This window comes from Ammodytes marinus, assembly GCF_949987685.1.
Source record: "Ammodytes marinus genome assembly, chromosome: 12".
In the NCBI taxonomy this organism is placed as follows: Eukaryota; Metazoa; Chordata; class Actinopteri; order Uranoscopiformes; family Ammodytidae; genus Ammodytes; species Ammodytes marinus.
In genome coordinates, this window is record NC_137216.1 from 11,546,136 (window position 1) to 11,563,352 (window position 17,217).

General features: G+C 41.3%; 1 protein-coding gene across 1 annotated transcript; it reads right to left on the minus strand.

Moving 5' to 3' along the window:
- Window positions 1–1,314: 1,314 nt before the first annotated feature.
- wdr75 (WD repeat domain 75) lies at window positions 1,315–16,517 on the minus strand. Its single transcript, XM_080037768.1, has 21 exons — window positions 16,419–16,517; window positions 16,005–16,134; window positions 14,939–15,004; window positions 14,345–14,444; window positions 14,051–14,175; window positions 13,430–13,500; window positions 13,025–13,141; window positions 12,727–12,815; window positions 12,459–12,617; window positions 11,826–11,885; window positions 10,969–11,084; window positions 10,523–10,698; window positions 10,099–10,256; window positions 9,319–9,499; window positions 6,204–6,298; window positions 5,997–6,092; window positions 5,428–5,597; window positions 4,282–4,341; window positions 3,674–3,814; window positions 3,418–3,509; window positions 1,315–2,690 (listed from the first exon to the last, which is right to left on the minus strand). Exons 1-21 carry the CDS (start codon window positions 16,502–16,504, stop codon window positions 2,483–2,485), a joined length of 2,496 nt encoding a protein of 831 aa, XP_079893894.1. The 5' UTR covers window positions 16,505–16,517; the 3' UTR covers window positions 1,315–2,482.
- Between the last annotated feature and the right edge of the window lie 700 nt (window positions 16,518–17,217).

Here is a 17,217-nt window from a genome sequence, read left to right on the forward strand (position 1 = left end):
CACTTTTTCCTTCCCACAGACTTCCCACTGAGGTGCCTTGATACAGCACTCTGGGAACAGCCTATTCGCTCAGAAATGTATTTCTGTGTCTTACCCTCTTGCTTGAGGGTGTCAATGATGGCCTTCTGGACAGCAGTCAGGTCGGCAGTCTTACCCATGATTGCGGTTTTGAGTAATGAACCAGGCTGGGAGTTTTTAAAAGCCTCAGGAATCTTTTGCAGGTGTTTAGAGTTAATTAGTTGATTCAGATGATTAGGTTAAGAGCTCGTTTAGAGTACCTTTTCATGATATGCTAATTATTTGAGATAGGAATTTGGGGTTTTCATGAGCTGTATGCCAAAATCATCAGTATTAAAACAACAAAAGACCTGAAATATTTCAGTTGGTGTGCAATGAATCTAAAATATATGAAAGTTCAATTATTATCATTACATTATGGAAAATAATCAACTTTAACACAATATGCTAATTATATGAGAAGGACCTGTATATGTAGGCCTGTGTACACTTCTATGAAAGATGAAACATGGTGCCATTGTTGAATTAGTCATTTTTCAAATAAAGTACTGTTTACTAGAGTTTCACACGGTGCTAGTTAGTTTTTTGTATTGCTGGATCAGCTTTACAATCCCAGCTCATTTTAAAGTCATTAAAAGTGACAGATAACGAGCTTAGGACTTGATAAGGACAGGGTGATGCAGTTTGATGACCCAAGCTCCTGTACATCTCGGTATCTGTAAAACACTCACGTGAAAAAATTGACCATTCCTCTTGGGTGGGAGTCCCCCATGGGCCATAGCACCTGATAGAGAAAGGAAGTGAAAAATGCTGAGATGAAAGCAAACTGTCTTATCCAACCTTGGGAACGTATTGCTCTTCTCCTTAATCTTGAGACAGCTTACTCGTGACTTCAGGGTTGTGTTACTCAAGAGTGTGCTGAGTCTGGCCTGACTTTACAGCACCAATAATGTGACCTAACAAAGTCCTGCATGGTCACACAAGGGAAGTTCAGGTTGAAGATTTCCAACAACCCAACTAGAAGCGGGTAAATGAAATACAATAGGTTACATTTTTAGTAGCATGTGTCATCATTCATTTCTTGTTTTTAACTTGAAAGCAAGTCGACTAGATGCGTGTCATAGTTCACCTGCTTATACAACAATGTGAGAAATGTCATCTACATAATATATAACCTTCACTTGCCTCTGTGCTTTATTACATTGCACAATACTGACAAAGGCATTAGACTGGCAGTTTGGAGTCTGATGTTGTATAACAAGATGAAGGACGAGAGAAAAATCAGCAGCTTAAAAGAAAGGAGTAGATGTTTTTATTGAGTTTCAAAATATAGAAAAAATGCATACGTACATACAGTGTCTGAAGAAAGTTTTCACAAAGAACTGATCACTTATTTTTACACTCAACAAAAAACAAATAGTTGAATGTAAAAAAAAAGTGTTGGTTGTGAGTTTTAAAGTAAAACAAATCTCTACAAACGGATGAAAATGAATGACAGCGTAAGTATTCAATCCCTTGACTATGACATACCAAGATCACCACTGGTGCAGCCAATTGAATAAAGTTGTGGGAAGTTAAATTATTGTCAAGACATGGCAGTTAATAAAACTTTATGCATGAGTTATATATAATATTCTGCCAAAAACTACATCATGATGGAAATAAAAGACAATCTGTTTTCACTGCAAAGGTTGTACACCATATCATGTGTTACATTTGAGAATGTGGTAAAAGCTGGTTAACAAGCTAATAGAAAGCTCAGAGGGTGGACTATGAAAAATATCTATAAATATATAATATCAATAAATATCTATACATATCCAGCTTCTTCCCCTCACAGTGGTAATAGTACCAGTTGACCAAACTCACTAGGAAAAAAGTAACAATTAATCCAAAATAAAACCATTCCCTGTATGCAGTCTGGTGGTAGCACAGCCCTGCCAAGTATTGTGGGGATTCCCATGAAGTAAAATGGCCTTGTTGCTTGCCGATAAATTTGGAAGTCATACCAAGCTCTGGCATGGATGGGAGAGTGGACATGATCTCATATTGCATATCTGGTGATAGAGGCAGACTGTAACAGAACTTACTTGGGAAGAGACAACACAAACAGACATACAGCCAAAGCTTCACCCAAACGGTTTTGAGACAGGAGTGTTTATATTGTGAAGAGGCAGAACTTTGTTGATGGACATGGAAACAGATAAAAACGTATCCACATTGACTCGAGGCTGTAACTGCTGCCAAATGGGCGGATGCTTATGCTATCAAATATAATTTTTTTGTTGTGTATTTGCACAGAGATTTGTTTACACTTGGGACCGTTTTTTCCCTTTCCAGTAGAAATCAACTCTGATTTAATGACGTCAAACAATAAAACGAAAAAAATTAATCCTTTTTGTTGTTCAAACTTTCTCTAGGCCACTGTATGAGTGTGAGTGTCTGTTTTTGTCCGTGGTCCTGTTCATGAGTCCAGGAGGCCTGCCAGCCAGCTGTGGTCCAGTTTCTTCACCTTCTTCAGTTCCCTGATCTGGGCTTTAGTGAGAGCGGGGTCTGCACACTCCCCCACTGGCGCCTGTGTTGATTTGACAGCGCTGGATTCCATTTCCTCCTCCGAATCCTCTTCCTCTTTCTCACTCTCCATTTCTTCCTCTGCGGGTTTGTTTTCCTCCCTGAGAACACAAACGGAGTTGGAAAAAAAAAGAAGTGAACATGACTGCATATTATTAGAGATAAACAACTTATGGATGGTTTTAGCCAGGATCCTGAGAGGCTGAATCACGTGAAGCCTCAGGTCCTGCAGTGTTTTGTCAACTCATGCTGAGTTTATTAGACCAGCAGTGACAAGAGTTCACAAGGCATCAAAATATATATTTCCCCTCATCAATCAATTTTGGAATTAGGGATGTCAGTTTTAACACGTTAATCGCAACAGTTGTCTCCTACATGTTTTTGTAGCATTTGTTTCTATATTTTTGAAGTAGATATTGTGTTACCTCAGACTCATTGCACTGCTTTTGATTTGAAATCAAATCTAAAAGTCAAGTTTATTAACTAACTTTCTTTGCATCCATTGGATTCCCAAATCAAGATACACTGGTAAAAATTGCTTTAGATTGTTTATATTGATTTAAAAACTGATGTGCAATGCAAAATAAGAGAATTATAAACATGAGATTAACAAATTAGATTAATCGTGAGGAAGTTTGGAAATTCCGCCATTAATCGTGATAAAACTTTTTAGTCATTTAATTTGACCGCCCTAATTAGCATATTACAAAAAGGCAGAAAATCACTGCGCTCGTTTTTCAGTTTTCGCTGGCTAATTATTCATAAATACCGGTATATCCATCCCCAATATGACAAATATTTTCAGACCAGCGTTATCGGGCTACTGACCTGGGTTCTGTGACAGAGATGAGCAGAGACTGTACAAACAGTGAGCAGAGGAAAGAGGTGGAGGGCAGGACGTGGGCTGGGGTCTGCAGGAGCTGTGTGGAGAAAGATAATGATGTTTAACGCAATAAAACCACAAAGATGCATTTCAACACAAACACTTCCCATTCACTATTGTATATATTTCTATTTCATTCACCAATATCATCAGACAAAATATTCACGTGTCCAGTATATGCGACACAGAGAGAACACTGACCTCTCTGATAGCAGCAGAGCCCTGTGGCAGAGCTGCTCTGTCAGCAGACGGGCCGCCCAGCGAGTCTTCACCCTCCTGTTGCCGGTGTTTCCCTAGCAACAGGTAGAACGGTGTCATGGCGACGCTGTCATCGATCACCAGCTTGAAGAGAGGAAGGGGGGGGGGGGGGGGGAATAAATCTTAATGTCTCACAGAAATACACATTAAAACAGTACAATAGTTGGGGCGGAGGTCAATCTTAACATTGCTGTTAATGATTGGACAGAAACACAAATAAATAGACAACAGGGACTTTAGAAGTAAAAGGATGGATCCACAGAAGGCTCATTTATTGGATGGCTTTGCTAAATTCTTGCCAGTTCCAGTCACTTGCCAAGCAGAATGAACTGTCTCTTAACTATTACACTGTTTTCATGCCAGAGGAAAATATGAAGCAACAACTGATACAGGCATCAGTCCACCTGAGTTTTTCTCTTTCTTTGCTTTGTTATGTTCAGACTGGCCAGCACGAAAAACTATTGGCTGTCAGATATTAACTGCAACATCCTGAGGTTTTGGTTAACAGGCCAAACATGTTTGAAATATATTGATGCCGAGGTGAGCCGTACCTGTTTGCTAGACGCCATCAGTCTGTCCTCCTCTGCCTTGGTGGTAAATGTCAACAGGTCCTGCAGAGCACAGTCAATGTCAGTCAATAGCATGAATACAATAGCAACACACACAATGTGCAAAAAGACCATTTTTGATTTTTTTTCTTCCCAAAGGCACATTGTAACTACATGTATCTTTACATGATAATAGCCATTACATTCACACAATGATGTAACTGAGGAGAAAATAATCTGATGATTTTTGACTGTGTCACTTTGGTTTGACTGGTTCTTTGAGATGAAGATGTTTATTGTCAGAGCTGGGGTCAACACTTCCTGTACAATCGTTACATTTTATTATATTTCATTTTACTTAATTTATTTATTATTTACTTGTTTTTTTAATATACACCTCTTCTTATTTAGCTATTTTTTTAAAAGTGTTTTAACCTATTAGCCTCTTAGTCATCCTAATTCCTGCTATATGCTTTTAATTGTTATTGTATTATTATTTATTTATTTGAACTTTTATTAATTGATTATCTTATCTATTTTTTACTTATTTGACTCTTTTTACATTTATTTTAACACAACCGCTCTGAGTTCCTCAAAGTGGAAGAAAAGTGATGTGAAAATACCATTTCCTCACTTCCCGTTTTATTCTATTGATCCATGCTTTCACTTCATCTTATTGAATTCACTTCCAAGTTTATTGAGTTCTGTTGTAATAAGCTTTTATTTTCTGAAAGTCATTTGTTTCTCTGTCTGCGGATTGAGGGGAGGGTTGGTAATTTTATTTTTATTTTGTGAAGCACTTACTGTTGCCTTTGCTGTGCATGAAAAGTGCTATATAAATACAGTTTGATTTGAATTCCACAAAAGATGCACAAGGCCAACCAGTAACACAATGCCACCATATCAAAATAAATATGTAAGAAAATCTCTTCAACCGACTGTGTGTGTGTGTGTGTGTGTGTGTGTGTGTGTGTGTGTGTGTGTGTGTGTGTGTGTGTGTGTGTGTGTGTGTGTGTGTGTGTGTGTGTGTGTGTGTGTGTGTGTGTGTGTGTGTGTGTGTGTGTGTGTGTGTGTGTGTGTGTGTGTGTGTGTGTGTGTGTGTGTGTGTGTGTGTGTGTGTGTGTGTGTGTGTGTGTGTGTGTGTGTTACCATGTACTGAGTGAGGAAGTAGAGCTGGGAGCAGTTGAGCCACTGGCTGCTCTCCTCACAGCTTTCCAGCATCTCCTCCCTCGGGGCAAAGACTGCACGGGTTACCTTCCCCGAACACACGGCCTTCTGGGAAAACAATGGCCGAGGCTCGCTGGGCTTGAACACAAACACTGACAGAAAGACAGAGAGGAAAGATAAAACAGCAAAAATCATTGACATGGACAAAAAAAAAGGGAAATTTTCTTTTGTTTTTGTGAACAGATGATCAAAATGTTGGGTGACATCTAAAGTGTATTACACTTAAATGTCTTTAATATCTTAATGTTTTTTGTTGATAAAAACGCATTTTCAGATGCCTTCTATCATGCAACCAACTCCCCAAATGACATAGTTGGAAGGATTTTGTGGATTTGCATTAACAGGGGCTTTTAAGTAGAAGGAACCTGTTCAGAAATGGCTGCTGTGGGCTTATTATTGATTTTCAAAAGATGTTTAGCCTGTGCTCTGAGATGTGACGTCATCATGAAAATGCTCAAACACAGACTTGGACGTCCAGTTCTAAAGCTTACAGTCGGTGCATCCTGCCTGAGAGCAGAAGGCGGCCATGTTCTCAGAGAGGGGGTCGGCCAGCAGCAGACTGACGTTCATAGAGGTGCTCCACTCCACTGCAAGAGATAAAGAAGCAACAGGTGTCATTATGTGTATGAATCAATTTCAACAAATAGATGTAGCTGCGTGGCTGCTTTCCTACATGTACACTACACATGCCGGCTTACATGAGCAGGTGAGGAGGTTCCAGCAGCAGAGCTGGTTGTTATCGTTGGTTCCTAGCAGATACTTGGAGCAGCTCAGTCGGCCAAAACAAAGATCCCTGGTGGAGAGAAGAAAAGAGAAGTCCTTTTTATTTCTTGTGGCTATAAAGAATCCCAAGTGCCACCGCCCCCCACTCTCCCAACAGCTAGCTCCTCACACCACACATATTTCACAGGATTAGCTTTTCAGGAGTTTTCCGCTTTGGGGGGCGCAAGAGGGGGACACGCATAGCAGAGGCTGGACACCCACCAAGAACACAACACCTGGTGAATGAACGTCTGACATAAAAGAAAATCTAAACATTTTGAAATTTTTGGTACAAGACAAAGAAGATAAATCCTATTTCCAGTAAGAGAGGCACACAGACCTAAACACAGAAACAGTATACTATCATAAGAGCAGACATGAAATAGGTTTAAAGCAGAATAATAAAATACAACTATGGTTTTAATATGTTGATCAATGAAGGCTTTGTATCTTCATCAAGTTGCCCAAATAGGGGCAAAGGTTGTTAATTAGCGAAAGCTATACACTCTCTGTGCAGGACATCAGTTACATTCTTTATAATGGAACCATGTAAAACTGCACCGTCCCTATTTAAAACATTTCAAAAAACATTTCTAAATGTTTCCACAAATACAGTTTTAAGAATCAACTTAAGATAAGTAAAGGACCAAGTCTGTCTGAAATAAGTTGTTAGAGTTCCAAAGTGTCTGGGCTCTAACAGAGAACGCCCTATCAACCTTGTACACCAGCCGCGACCTGGGGATAACCAGCAGGGCTCCATCAGTGGATACTAATTGTCGGGGTAGGTGTGAAACAAGAAGCATGTCAGAAATATAAGAAGGGGGAATGGCCACCTAACTTTTCAGACTTCACAAAGCCGCCAATGCAGGTGAAGTTTGCCTATGTTATTAAACCTCTGAATCTGAGTTAAGAAAAGTCTAATTCCTCCATTTGTACATAAAGAGTGGAGCAGTTGACCCAGTTATACACATCCATAGGTGGTACTTATGTAAAAGGGGCACCGGGCAGCTGTCAAAACAGCTCAACATTAACGTTTCACTTCCTTTAACCATGAAGTCTTATTACGCACAAATTCTCCCTTAGCCCTCAGATTACACAGGAAATGTGTCCGCATTTGAAGAGGCTGAGGACGGTTGGTTTTTTGGAGCAAGGCAGCTCATTGGTTATGCATTATTCAGCTCAGTTCAGACAAATCAACAAATATCTGACTAACGTCTAGTAGTCTGTAAAAAAAAGAAGAGTTTCTGGTTTCTTCATTTATTTTAGGATAAAGAACAAGTCAGCTCCCCCTGTGTTATTCTTGAAGCTATGCTTAATGCTGACTCATGGTTCTGGGCTTACTAGAGAAGAAAAGTGGTAGAGAAACTAGCGGCAGAGGGCTGGTGTCCTCGCTGACCTGAGGGCCCCTTCTCCAGCGGAGGGGACAACGGAACACATTTTTCAGAGCGGAGCAACGTTGCCAAACTGTAGGCCGTCCCCGTGTTCAGCGCATTGACAGGCAGCACTTTAAGTTCCTCAGGCCGTTACATCTCTTGTCTTGTGCTGTGACAAACTACGCTCTGGACTCCTGCCAGCGTGCTAACAAAGTCATTTAAATGTCCAAAGACGTCCAGCGCTCAGCAGCCGCCACAGCTAACAGACAAACTCTAAACCAGCTGCATTCCCAGTCAATCTGTGTGCGTGCTTTGCTTTCGCTAACTGACTTTTGTTATTTTTAAATGTGAGTCTAAATATGTCTAGTCTGCACTTACTGGGGTTGAACAAATGTACAGTAGTTCCACAGCAAATATTAATTTAATGTAACCTCAGTACAGACAACAGCTGTGCTCCGTGATCCGTTTTGAAGCCAAAGTTTGGAAGAACGTTTTTCTTCTCTCAGTGGCCACTCGCCCTCTTTCCTAAAGCCCCCTCCCTTCCGTGTTTGCCATGTTTCTTTTGGGGCTTTTTTCTTCTAATTTACTGTATGCACAATGTTTAAACTGATGTGCTGGCAATTAAGGCAGTCACCATCAGGCTTCATTTTGCCTTAGTCAATCACTTTTCAGCCTTGAAGAGAATAAATTAGATGTTTGTTTATAAAGACTTCATTTTCTTTGTATTGTACTGTCTTGCTATACTGTAGAGATAACATAAAAGATAGCATAGCGTAGTTACAGCTTTGCCCTCATTTTATGAACCTGCCCAGGCACTGCAGATAAAAACTAACCATTTAGTTGAATCCACACTTCTGTGGCTTAACATTGTGAGCTTAAAATGGATGGGTCGTGTTTTTCTTACTGTCCAAAGAGCCAATGAAAAGACCTAAACCGAGGATGAATTGATGCCACTAACAAGTATTGGTTGTGTATCCAGGGCCTGATATAACTTATTCTTCTGTGCCTTAGAGATCTGTGACACAGGTTCTTTATCTTGTATTATCTACAAATCTGGATTAATCTGCAGCTGAAAATAGTCCCTAACAATTGTTCTACTTATTGATTAACTAATAATTACACAGCCTTGATGGCCCTTTATCCAGTCTGCACTTTATTTGATCTGATCAGTTTTTACTAATCTTAACAGAAGACTAATTATATGGTTGTGTATGTTTCATGCCTTTCCTTACATACCCTAACAAAAGTGTCAACATGTTTATTTATTTATTTTTAAGATATTTTTTTTTACATTTTTATGCTTCATTGATAGTGTAGAGAGAGTTGAAACTGGGCAGAGAGGGTAGTGACATGCAGAGAACGACCGCGGGCTGGAATCGAACCCGGGTCCGCTGCTGGCCGAGGCCCATGGGGGGGACCAACTGAGCTAAGGGCGCCCCCATGTTTATTAAATTTTATATGCGTCATCCTGTACATGTTCTGAAATACTATTTTTGCATTTTCCCGCATAAATTCCTGTTGTGTTAAAAAAAAGGGTCACACTTACTCTTAAATCTTATCACAAACAGCTGGACAGGAATATGGGTCAAGTATATCTGACCTAGGCATTCAATGATGATTTTTCAATACTTAAAAGGTTCAGTGTGGGTGCTTTGAGTGCATGTTTTAGCGCTCTCACCTGATAGCCCCTGGAGGCTGGGACAGTGTAGTGAGGAGTTCCCAGGAGGCCGGGCTCCACACAGTCACCACCTCCCCAAAGCTGACGGCCAGCAGGGATCCATCGGCTGAGACACAGCAGCGCTCGGGCACCAGGCTGTGATAGGCTCCCACAAAGTCACATGACCAGGAAGGGCCTTCGTCTGCAGCGAGGAGACAGGGAGAGACAGACACAGAGAGTGGCGGGGGATTAGTTTCATTCGTTTCAAACAGAACATTTAACCTGATGTGGTGTGAAGCTAAAATGGTAGAGGCTGGCACCAATGTACTGAGGTCTCCAAGTGCCAAGTTATGGGTCTTCAAAGCACTTTGGATAAAAGCTTTGTCTGCATGGAACTAATGGTGGGATGGACTACATAATAATTAAATTTTATGATTAAAGCTTATGACCTAAACATTGACCTTATGTTTTTCATTTAGATTAAAGATAAAAACATTGATATATTTTTAACTATAGTTAGATATGTTTTTTGCTGTGGTTTTCCCAATATTATTCTTTAATGTCAGAAACATGTGTGGTTTTGGTTTATGAAAAAAAATATGAAACAGATGTAATATACAGTCTAACTACTCAAATCACACACAGCTATGTATGCTCTATGGTGAGCATCAACTCAAACACATGAGGTATTATACAATACATTGGAGATGCAAACCACAGGACAGAAAAGTGAGGGGCATAGAAGGTCAGCCATGTTTAAAGACAGTACTACAGTAAATATGAGCAGACTTTAGCTCTCACCCTCTGTGTGGGATGGTGCTGCCAGCTGCCAGGCTTTGAAGTGTCCGTCCTTGCTGCTGGAGACCAGCATGGTGGTCTGGCTGTCCGGAGCTTGGCTGAAGCACATGGCTGTAATCCGGTCCTCGTGGGGCGCCGAGATGGTCGTGTTCAGCACAAAACTGCAGGTGATAAAAGGAAGTTATGGGGTTGTAATTTAGATTTTTTTTTCTCAAAGGTGACTTTTTTGGCATTTTTGCTTTTATCAGATAGTTTGGAGAGACAGAGATGAAACGGGGCAGAGAGGGGAACGACATGCAGAGAACGACCACGGGCCGGATTCAAACCCGGGTCAGCTGTATGACTCAGGAAGCTGGACTACAAGCATGGAAACACTTTGGAACAGCTGTTACTGAAACACACACATAGTTGAGGCGTTACTCTGTACCTCTGCGTTTGTTCATCGAATGCCCACAGTTTGAGGTTGATCTCCAGCTCAGCCCCTTTCTGTTTTCTTTCCTCCACTGTTGCCAGCCAGCTGCCGGAGGCATCGAACGCTGCCTTCACCACCTCAAACTGCTGCAGGCCAGACTCATGGATGTACTCCTGCTGCACTATGTCCAACTGTGGGACAAACAGAGGAGGACAGAGCTCAGAATGAAGCTAGTAAACTTTAGTCACACACAGCTAGTGGTGAGAATTGTGAGTTGAGCCTGGGGATCAGAAGAGACATGAGTTGGTCATTGGAATAGGTTGTCCCTTAAGTTCTAATAAGCATTTTTTGTGTTATTGCAGGTGCTGAAATGGCATATTATGGAGAAAACAATCCCCAAACTTACTTATTCTGACATATGTGTGATATCTTTAGCTCGTTTTATAAAGCAGAGTGCTTACGTTGTACAGCAGTTTGTCTCTTTGGAGGGAGTAGAACTGAAGGTGGCCTGGTTTCCCGTTCAGAACCAGGGATTTGCTGCGTGGGTCCATCATCAAGTCTGCCCTCACACTTTCTCCTGCACCAGGACAAAAAGAAAATGGTTTAAATGAAGTGCTTTGCTTGTATGCACAGCTTAATCATCCAAATCTCTTTGATATTTGATAGAGAAAAAAAGGTTTGAGGCAGAATGTTTTATGTTTGCCTACTGATACAATGATGCACAAGTAGACAATATTTTCCAGTAAGTTAATTTGCTGGGACAGGACATAAAATATAAGATATTATACAGGGCGGTAGGTTCTTTTAGTTAAATATGATGTAAAATACTTGCTCAGGAGGTCAAAATGCATTTCCATGCCTTTCTGACACAATTATGGTTAAGCTGAGAAGAGCCTTACATCCTTTATTATGGCACTACAAGAGAGAACTCAGCACTCTTGTATGTTGGCGCTTTCTTGGAGATTCTGATGCAGTGGGTCATATTTAAGGAATAAGGCATCGCAATGGGTTTGATGGATTTTCCCTAATCTCTGTCCATAATGTTTTTGACCACAGTACTGTGGTTTCCTGCAGTCAACTTCTGTAATTTGGAACGGAGATATTTGTTATTATTCTACACTTGGGTGACTTGTTTAATGGTTAAACTGAAAACATTGGCGCATTACAACCTTTTTCTATAACGGGCAAGATCTTCCTCGAAAGCAAGATGGTTTCCAGGAACTGGGAAAGCCATACATGATATGTTTATCATTTATGAGCCCATAGAGCATGTTTATGATGCATCTACGTGCTGCTGCCACCCACAGACTGTACTCACCTTTGACCAGGCCTTGAATGACGGCTGATACTTTAACACAACTGTGGATGATTGTGATCTCTGAAACAAGAACAGAGAAACATCAGTCACTGCGGCTTTCCTTTGATACATACATCCATGAAATAAGTCTTTATAGTCATTTAACATTCAGTCAGGAACACAGATGTTAACTCTTATCAGTATATTGTGCTGTCGAATGTTAAGCATACTGTGTTTAAACCAAGCGTCAGCCATTGTGCATTAATGCTGAGGCTGGAAATACCTTAGCTGTAGTACCGCTAGTGTCCACTAGACGGCTGACTTAAATTTAAAGAAAAAAGTTACATACACAAATATTTTCACTATTATAACAAAAAAGATGTGTGTGCACTGAGGTTTTTTGTGGTGTTAATTCACAGCCTAGGCTCTATAAACAAAGGGTGTGTCAACAAAGGAGGACCACCGTAGCTATCAATATAACCATTAATAGAGCCTAGACTGTGTATTGATACCGGATTTTATTTTTAGCACACACACAATACAGACAGGTAGAGGATCGTAAAAAGATGTTGACCGATTTTCACAACAAAGCATTCTCCATAATTGCTACCTCCACCTTTAGCTGAGAGTGTAAGACATGTTAGAGCTGCTTACTGTTGTCACTGTGTGAGGTGCAGAACAGAGATCCGTCGGGTGACACGGCGATGTGTGTGATGGCAGCACCCAGGCGGGGCAGGAAGTCCCTCTGGCTCTCCTGCTTGTAACGCCACTGGACCAGCACTGACTCCAGGCCTCCACTCAACAGGTTGGTGCCTGGGGGAGGAAAAAACAAAGACAACACAGTCAGATACAGGACAAACAAAAACTCCTACTGCAAGTCTGAGATATTGAGCTAGAGAAATGGATATGGCATGCATGTAACCTTCTGGGGTGAAACACAGCGAGCTGACAGCAGTGTGGTGCCAGTGCAGGGTGGAGTATGTGTACTCCTTCTTCTGGTTGAAGTTTCTCCTAAAAACAATCATGGGAAAGCCCTTAAAGATTAGATTACAAGAATAAATAAATGGGAATAATAATAAAAGTTCACTGGTGCAGCGATCAGGAAAATAAATTGAAAAACACACGTGAGCAGCAGATGTTTAATTTAAATATGTTAAGAGTGATGGAAACACTGGGTGCGAGTGTATAAAGCTCAAGGCCACGCTGTTTATCAGACTCACCACAGGCGAATCTTGCCATCAGCATGCCCAGTGGCAATGCAGTCATCCTTTGGGTGACAGGCAACACAAAAGTATGTGTTCCTGCCTCCCTTCTTGTTGTCTTCTTTGAGGGAAAACCTAATAACAACCCAGGGAAGGACAGACACACCCTGTTATTCATGGCTTTGTAAGCAAATGTGGGTTTGAGAACATCATATCAAGGGTTTTAGGATTCATGAACTTTGATATGAACAGTGCATTGCTGATCTGTTACCATTGTTGTGTATAATGAGGGAGACATACAATTGCAATCTAAAGCCATCTTTTGTTTGGTGTTTTACTTGAAAATGTGAAACCAAATATGTGACCTGATTATCTTTAATTAATGTTCCATCTTTCATACAGTATCTCTGAACCGTGGCTCACCTGTACGCCTTCTGCTTCTTGAAGAAGAAAACCTGGAGCTGCAAACCATTGACTGAAGCGATGTATTCGCCCTGTGAGGAACATAGCATTTGGTTATGAACACATGCAGGAAGACTGACCCAAGATCTGTATTTCAAACCTGTTTTTGAGAAAATGCAGGTTTCAGTTTGAAGTGGGCTTGTATTGGCCCCTTCTTCCTGTACACAGCAGGGACTATTTGTACCCCATATAAATGTAATGCTATATAGCCCCTTTATAGGAAAAAAACTCTTTATTAGATTATATTTGATGGTGACTTATTTTATCCTACCACTGGGCGTAAAGACGAAGTCAGTGATTCTGGAAAATGATTTTTGTGAAAATCAGGGAATATTCACTGATTTAAACAACACACATTCTCCAGAATCGCTGATAAAGGATACTTTTCTAATATAAGCTTTTCAGCTTCAAGTTCTCCAAAACAGAAGACGTTCTCCTGCATTATTTCATTGGGGCACAGCATAAAAGTCTCATAAGGTCAATGAGCTTCTTGACCAATTTCCTCTCGGCTACATGAGCAGACTATGAATGTAACTATTCATGAAAGTAACTGTTGGTGAGGGAAGGTGTTGCTGTATTTACCCCTCTGCCAAAGCCGATGGACGCTGGGTTGGGGCTGACGTCGCTCAGCACAGCAGAAAGCTCTCGGGCCTCCACCAGCTGATCTCCACACTGCGCCAGGTGCACCGCAACCAGCTGGAAAGCCTCTGCACGCACACACATACGCACACACATACACAAAATCAAATATCTCTTACCCAGTACCCAGCTTTTAAATGGATGGAAGTCAGCAATAGCGCAATAGAGCAAGTGTCTATCTAACCAATGGATCCAACCAAAAGCAACAAGGAGAATAAGAAATGCTGTGAAACCTACCAGATCTAAAGTCACTCTGCATGGGAGTAACCACAAAGATGACTCCTTCATGGTGTGCAGAGGCATAGATGGAGTGGATGGGATGTCCAATGACGTAAGTCTGCAAGAGATCACACAACTGTCACACATCATGGCTCTACCACACATCAGAGAACAGCAGGACAAATGCTCTCTCTCTCTCTCAAACTGATCTCAAACCAGCAGTCCTTCGCTACACATGGAGTCACAACGTGCATAATGTCAAAGTTTACTCTACTGCACTTGGCTGATTTTAAACCTACGATAAAAGGGGAGTGTGCATGACCACAATTAAGTTCAAAAAGTAGCAAGACTGAATATGTATCAGCTTTCTTTCATTCATTATGTGCCCCTGCGCCACCCATTAGACATAGTTGAGGACTCAGCATGTCTGCAGGCTAACTGTGAGACACTTGTATTGTCCACTTTCACTCCACACTAATGGTTGGATGGAACAGTCCAATCTAAATGTAGGAAGTGAAGTGGTTAAAGAGTGTGTGTGTGTGTCAGGACGAATGGGATGTGCCACGCTAACAGCAAAGACTGGGGTACAACACTACAAGAATTCAGCCGTACCTTAATGAGGATGCCATCGGTGAAGTCCCAAAGTCTGACAGTGCCATCTGCTGAGCAAGAGTAGGCCTGCAACAAAATGGTAATTAATTATCACATGAGAACAACTGAAAGGTGACAATAGTTCTGATATTTCAAATGTGCCCAGTACAATCAAACACTGGACCTGAACATATGACAATCATATGAAAAGTAAAACAGACAAAAAGGCAAGTTGTGGAACAGTGTTATATTACACCACACGTAACACCAATTAAAAATCATTGTTTATGCTTAATTGACAAAATAGTTTACCAATGATATGTTGGCCTTTAAGAATATGTAGCTGGTCCAATTCAAAAGCTGGACTTGATTTGTGGTGCCCAACAGTGTGCCTAAAAAACGCTTGTTGTCAAAATCCCCAAACCACAGCATATCTCTTCAGATCTGCAACATGTCCGTACTGTGTGCTTGTTGAATACACAACCTAGGCTCTTTAAAACTGTTATGTAAACAAAGGGGGGCCCCATCATCATAGGTAGCAACATGGCAGTTTACAGAGCCTAGGCTGTGTATATAAACACTGGATTTTTTCTCCAGTGCACACACACAGTATGGACAGGTAGACAATTGTGAGGAGATTCACTTCCGGCTTCCATGAATGGGTTGGTTAGCTGTGTTTACATTGAAAATCATGATTCAGGAGAGCACTCGGGCCCTAGCCCGGAAAATGCTAATGTTTTAATATATAATTTTAACATATTTTCCCAATTGCAATTAATGTGCGTTTTGAACTTGTATTTTGTCTTGATATGTTATGTTGTAACTGTAACTGTGTACTGCCTTCCATCTTGGTCAGGTCTCATGAAAAAAGGGATATGAATCTCAATGAGACTAGCCTGGTTAAATAAAGGACATACTAATTGTAATCTAGCAACATAAGGTTTGTATTCATTACTATGGGATCACTGTTTACGTAAATCAAGTTTGAGGATATACATGAGCAGCTCTTGATCCAAGTGAGAAGAAGTTCTCCACAGGGCCAGTCAGCAGTGGTGGCTGTGTGTGTAGCGTGGTGAGGTGAGTGTACCTGCAGGTGGTTGGAGGGCTTGAGCAGCACGCCTGTCACCTGGCCGGTATGTCCGCGCAGGTCATGGATACACTCCTCTGTGGATGTGCTGAACACCTTCACACACTCTCCAGAGGCGCACAGCAAGAACCTGCAACAACACAAAACACGTATTTAACACGAGAGCAAGCTGTGACGTTATAATGTCACGAGCGTCATTTACCGTTACAGAACATGTCCGGTGTCGCAAAGGTAAAACACACTGGTGATACGTCTTTGTAAACACGAGAAGAAATATCCACACTTCGCAGCTTCGTATTGCTAATGCTAACGGCTAGCCCCGGCGTTAGCTCTACAGCTAATAAAAACGTGAGGAAACTTGAGAATGTCTTCCAACGAATATGAAACGTTACCGAGATGAAAACACACACTCACTTTGAGTCGGTGGTGATGACAGGCAGGCTGAAGTTTATTTTACTGCCACCGCGGTGAACCACGCGGATATCCCCGTGCTCAACCATGTTTTTACTGAATTCAACTTTTACCTCTGACCTCTCACTCCTCTTCTTCTTCCTGTTTATTCGCGGAACGCCGACTGTTAATGGATGCATCACCGCCACCTGCTGGCCTGGCATGTAACATCAGGCCTGCTGCTAAAATAATTTAAAAAGTAGCCTAATTGTTCGTTATCGCTGCTAAACATGCTCATCTTATTTGTCCCTGGTTTTATGTTCACTTGTTAGTTCCTCTGGTGCTGTTCGGGTCAAATTTACCCGGTGACACAGGTAGGCTATCGCCCTGCCATGTTCATAAGGTTCTACAGAGCTTGTTATGGGCCAAACAGTCACACATTACACGATAGCCTACTCTGTCCCATGCATGGAATTATTATACTATCTATGGCATGGACATAAAGAAATGGACACCGGTGTTGCACCGAAAGCTGTGACCTGTCAGAATGTGTGACCCTAGGGGGCGCTGTTCTTATTGATTAACCCAGTCTCATAGTGAAATATAGGCTATGTAAAAACGTTGGTCCATTGCGCAAATCGTAGAAGTTTCTCAAAATTGGCACTGAAATGGTCAGATTGTTGTTGTTTTTTAAAGGTGAATAACCAACCTAGTTAGCCTACCCATCACAGTGAAATGTGTATAGGCTATACTTTTTCCACTGCGCAATCATTTTAAATTGGAAGCAAACCACTTAATAATCTCTCAATTGCAGGGCTGTTTT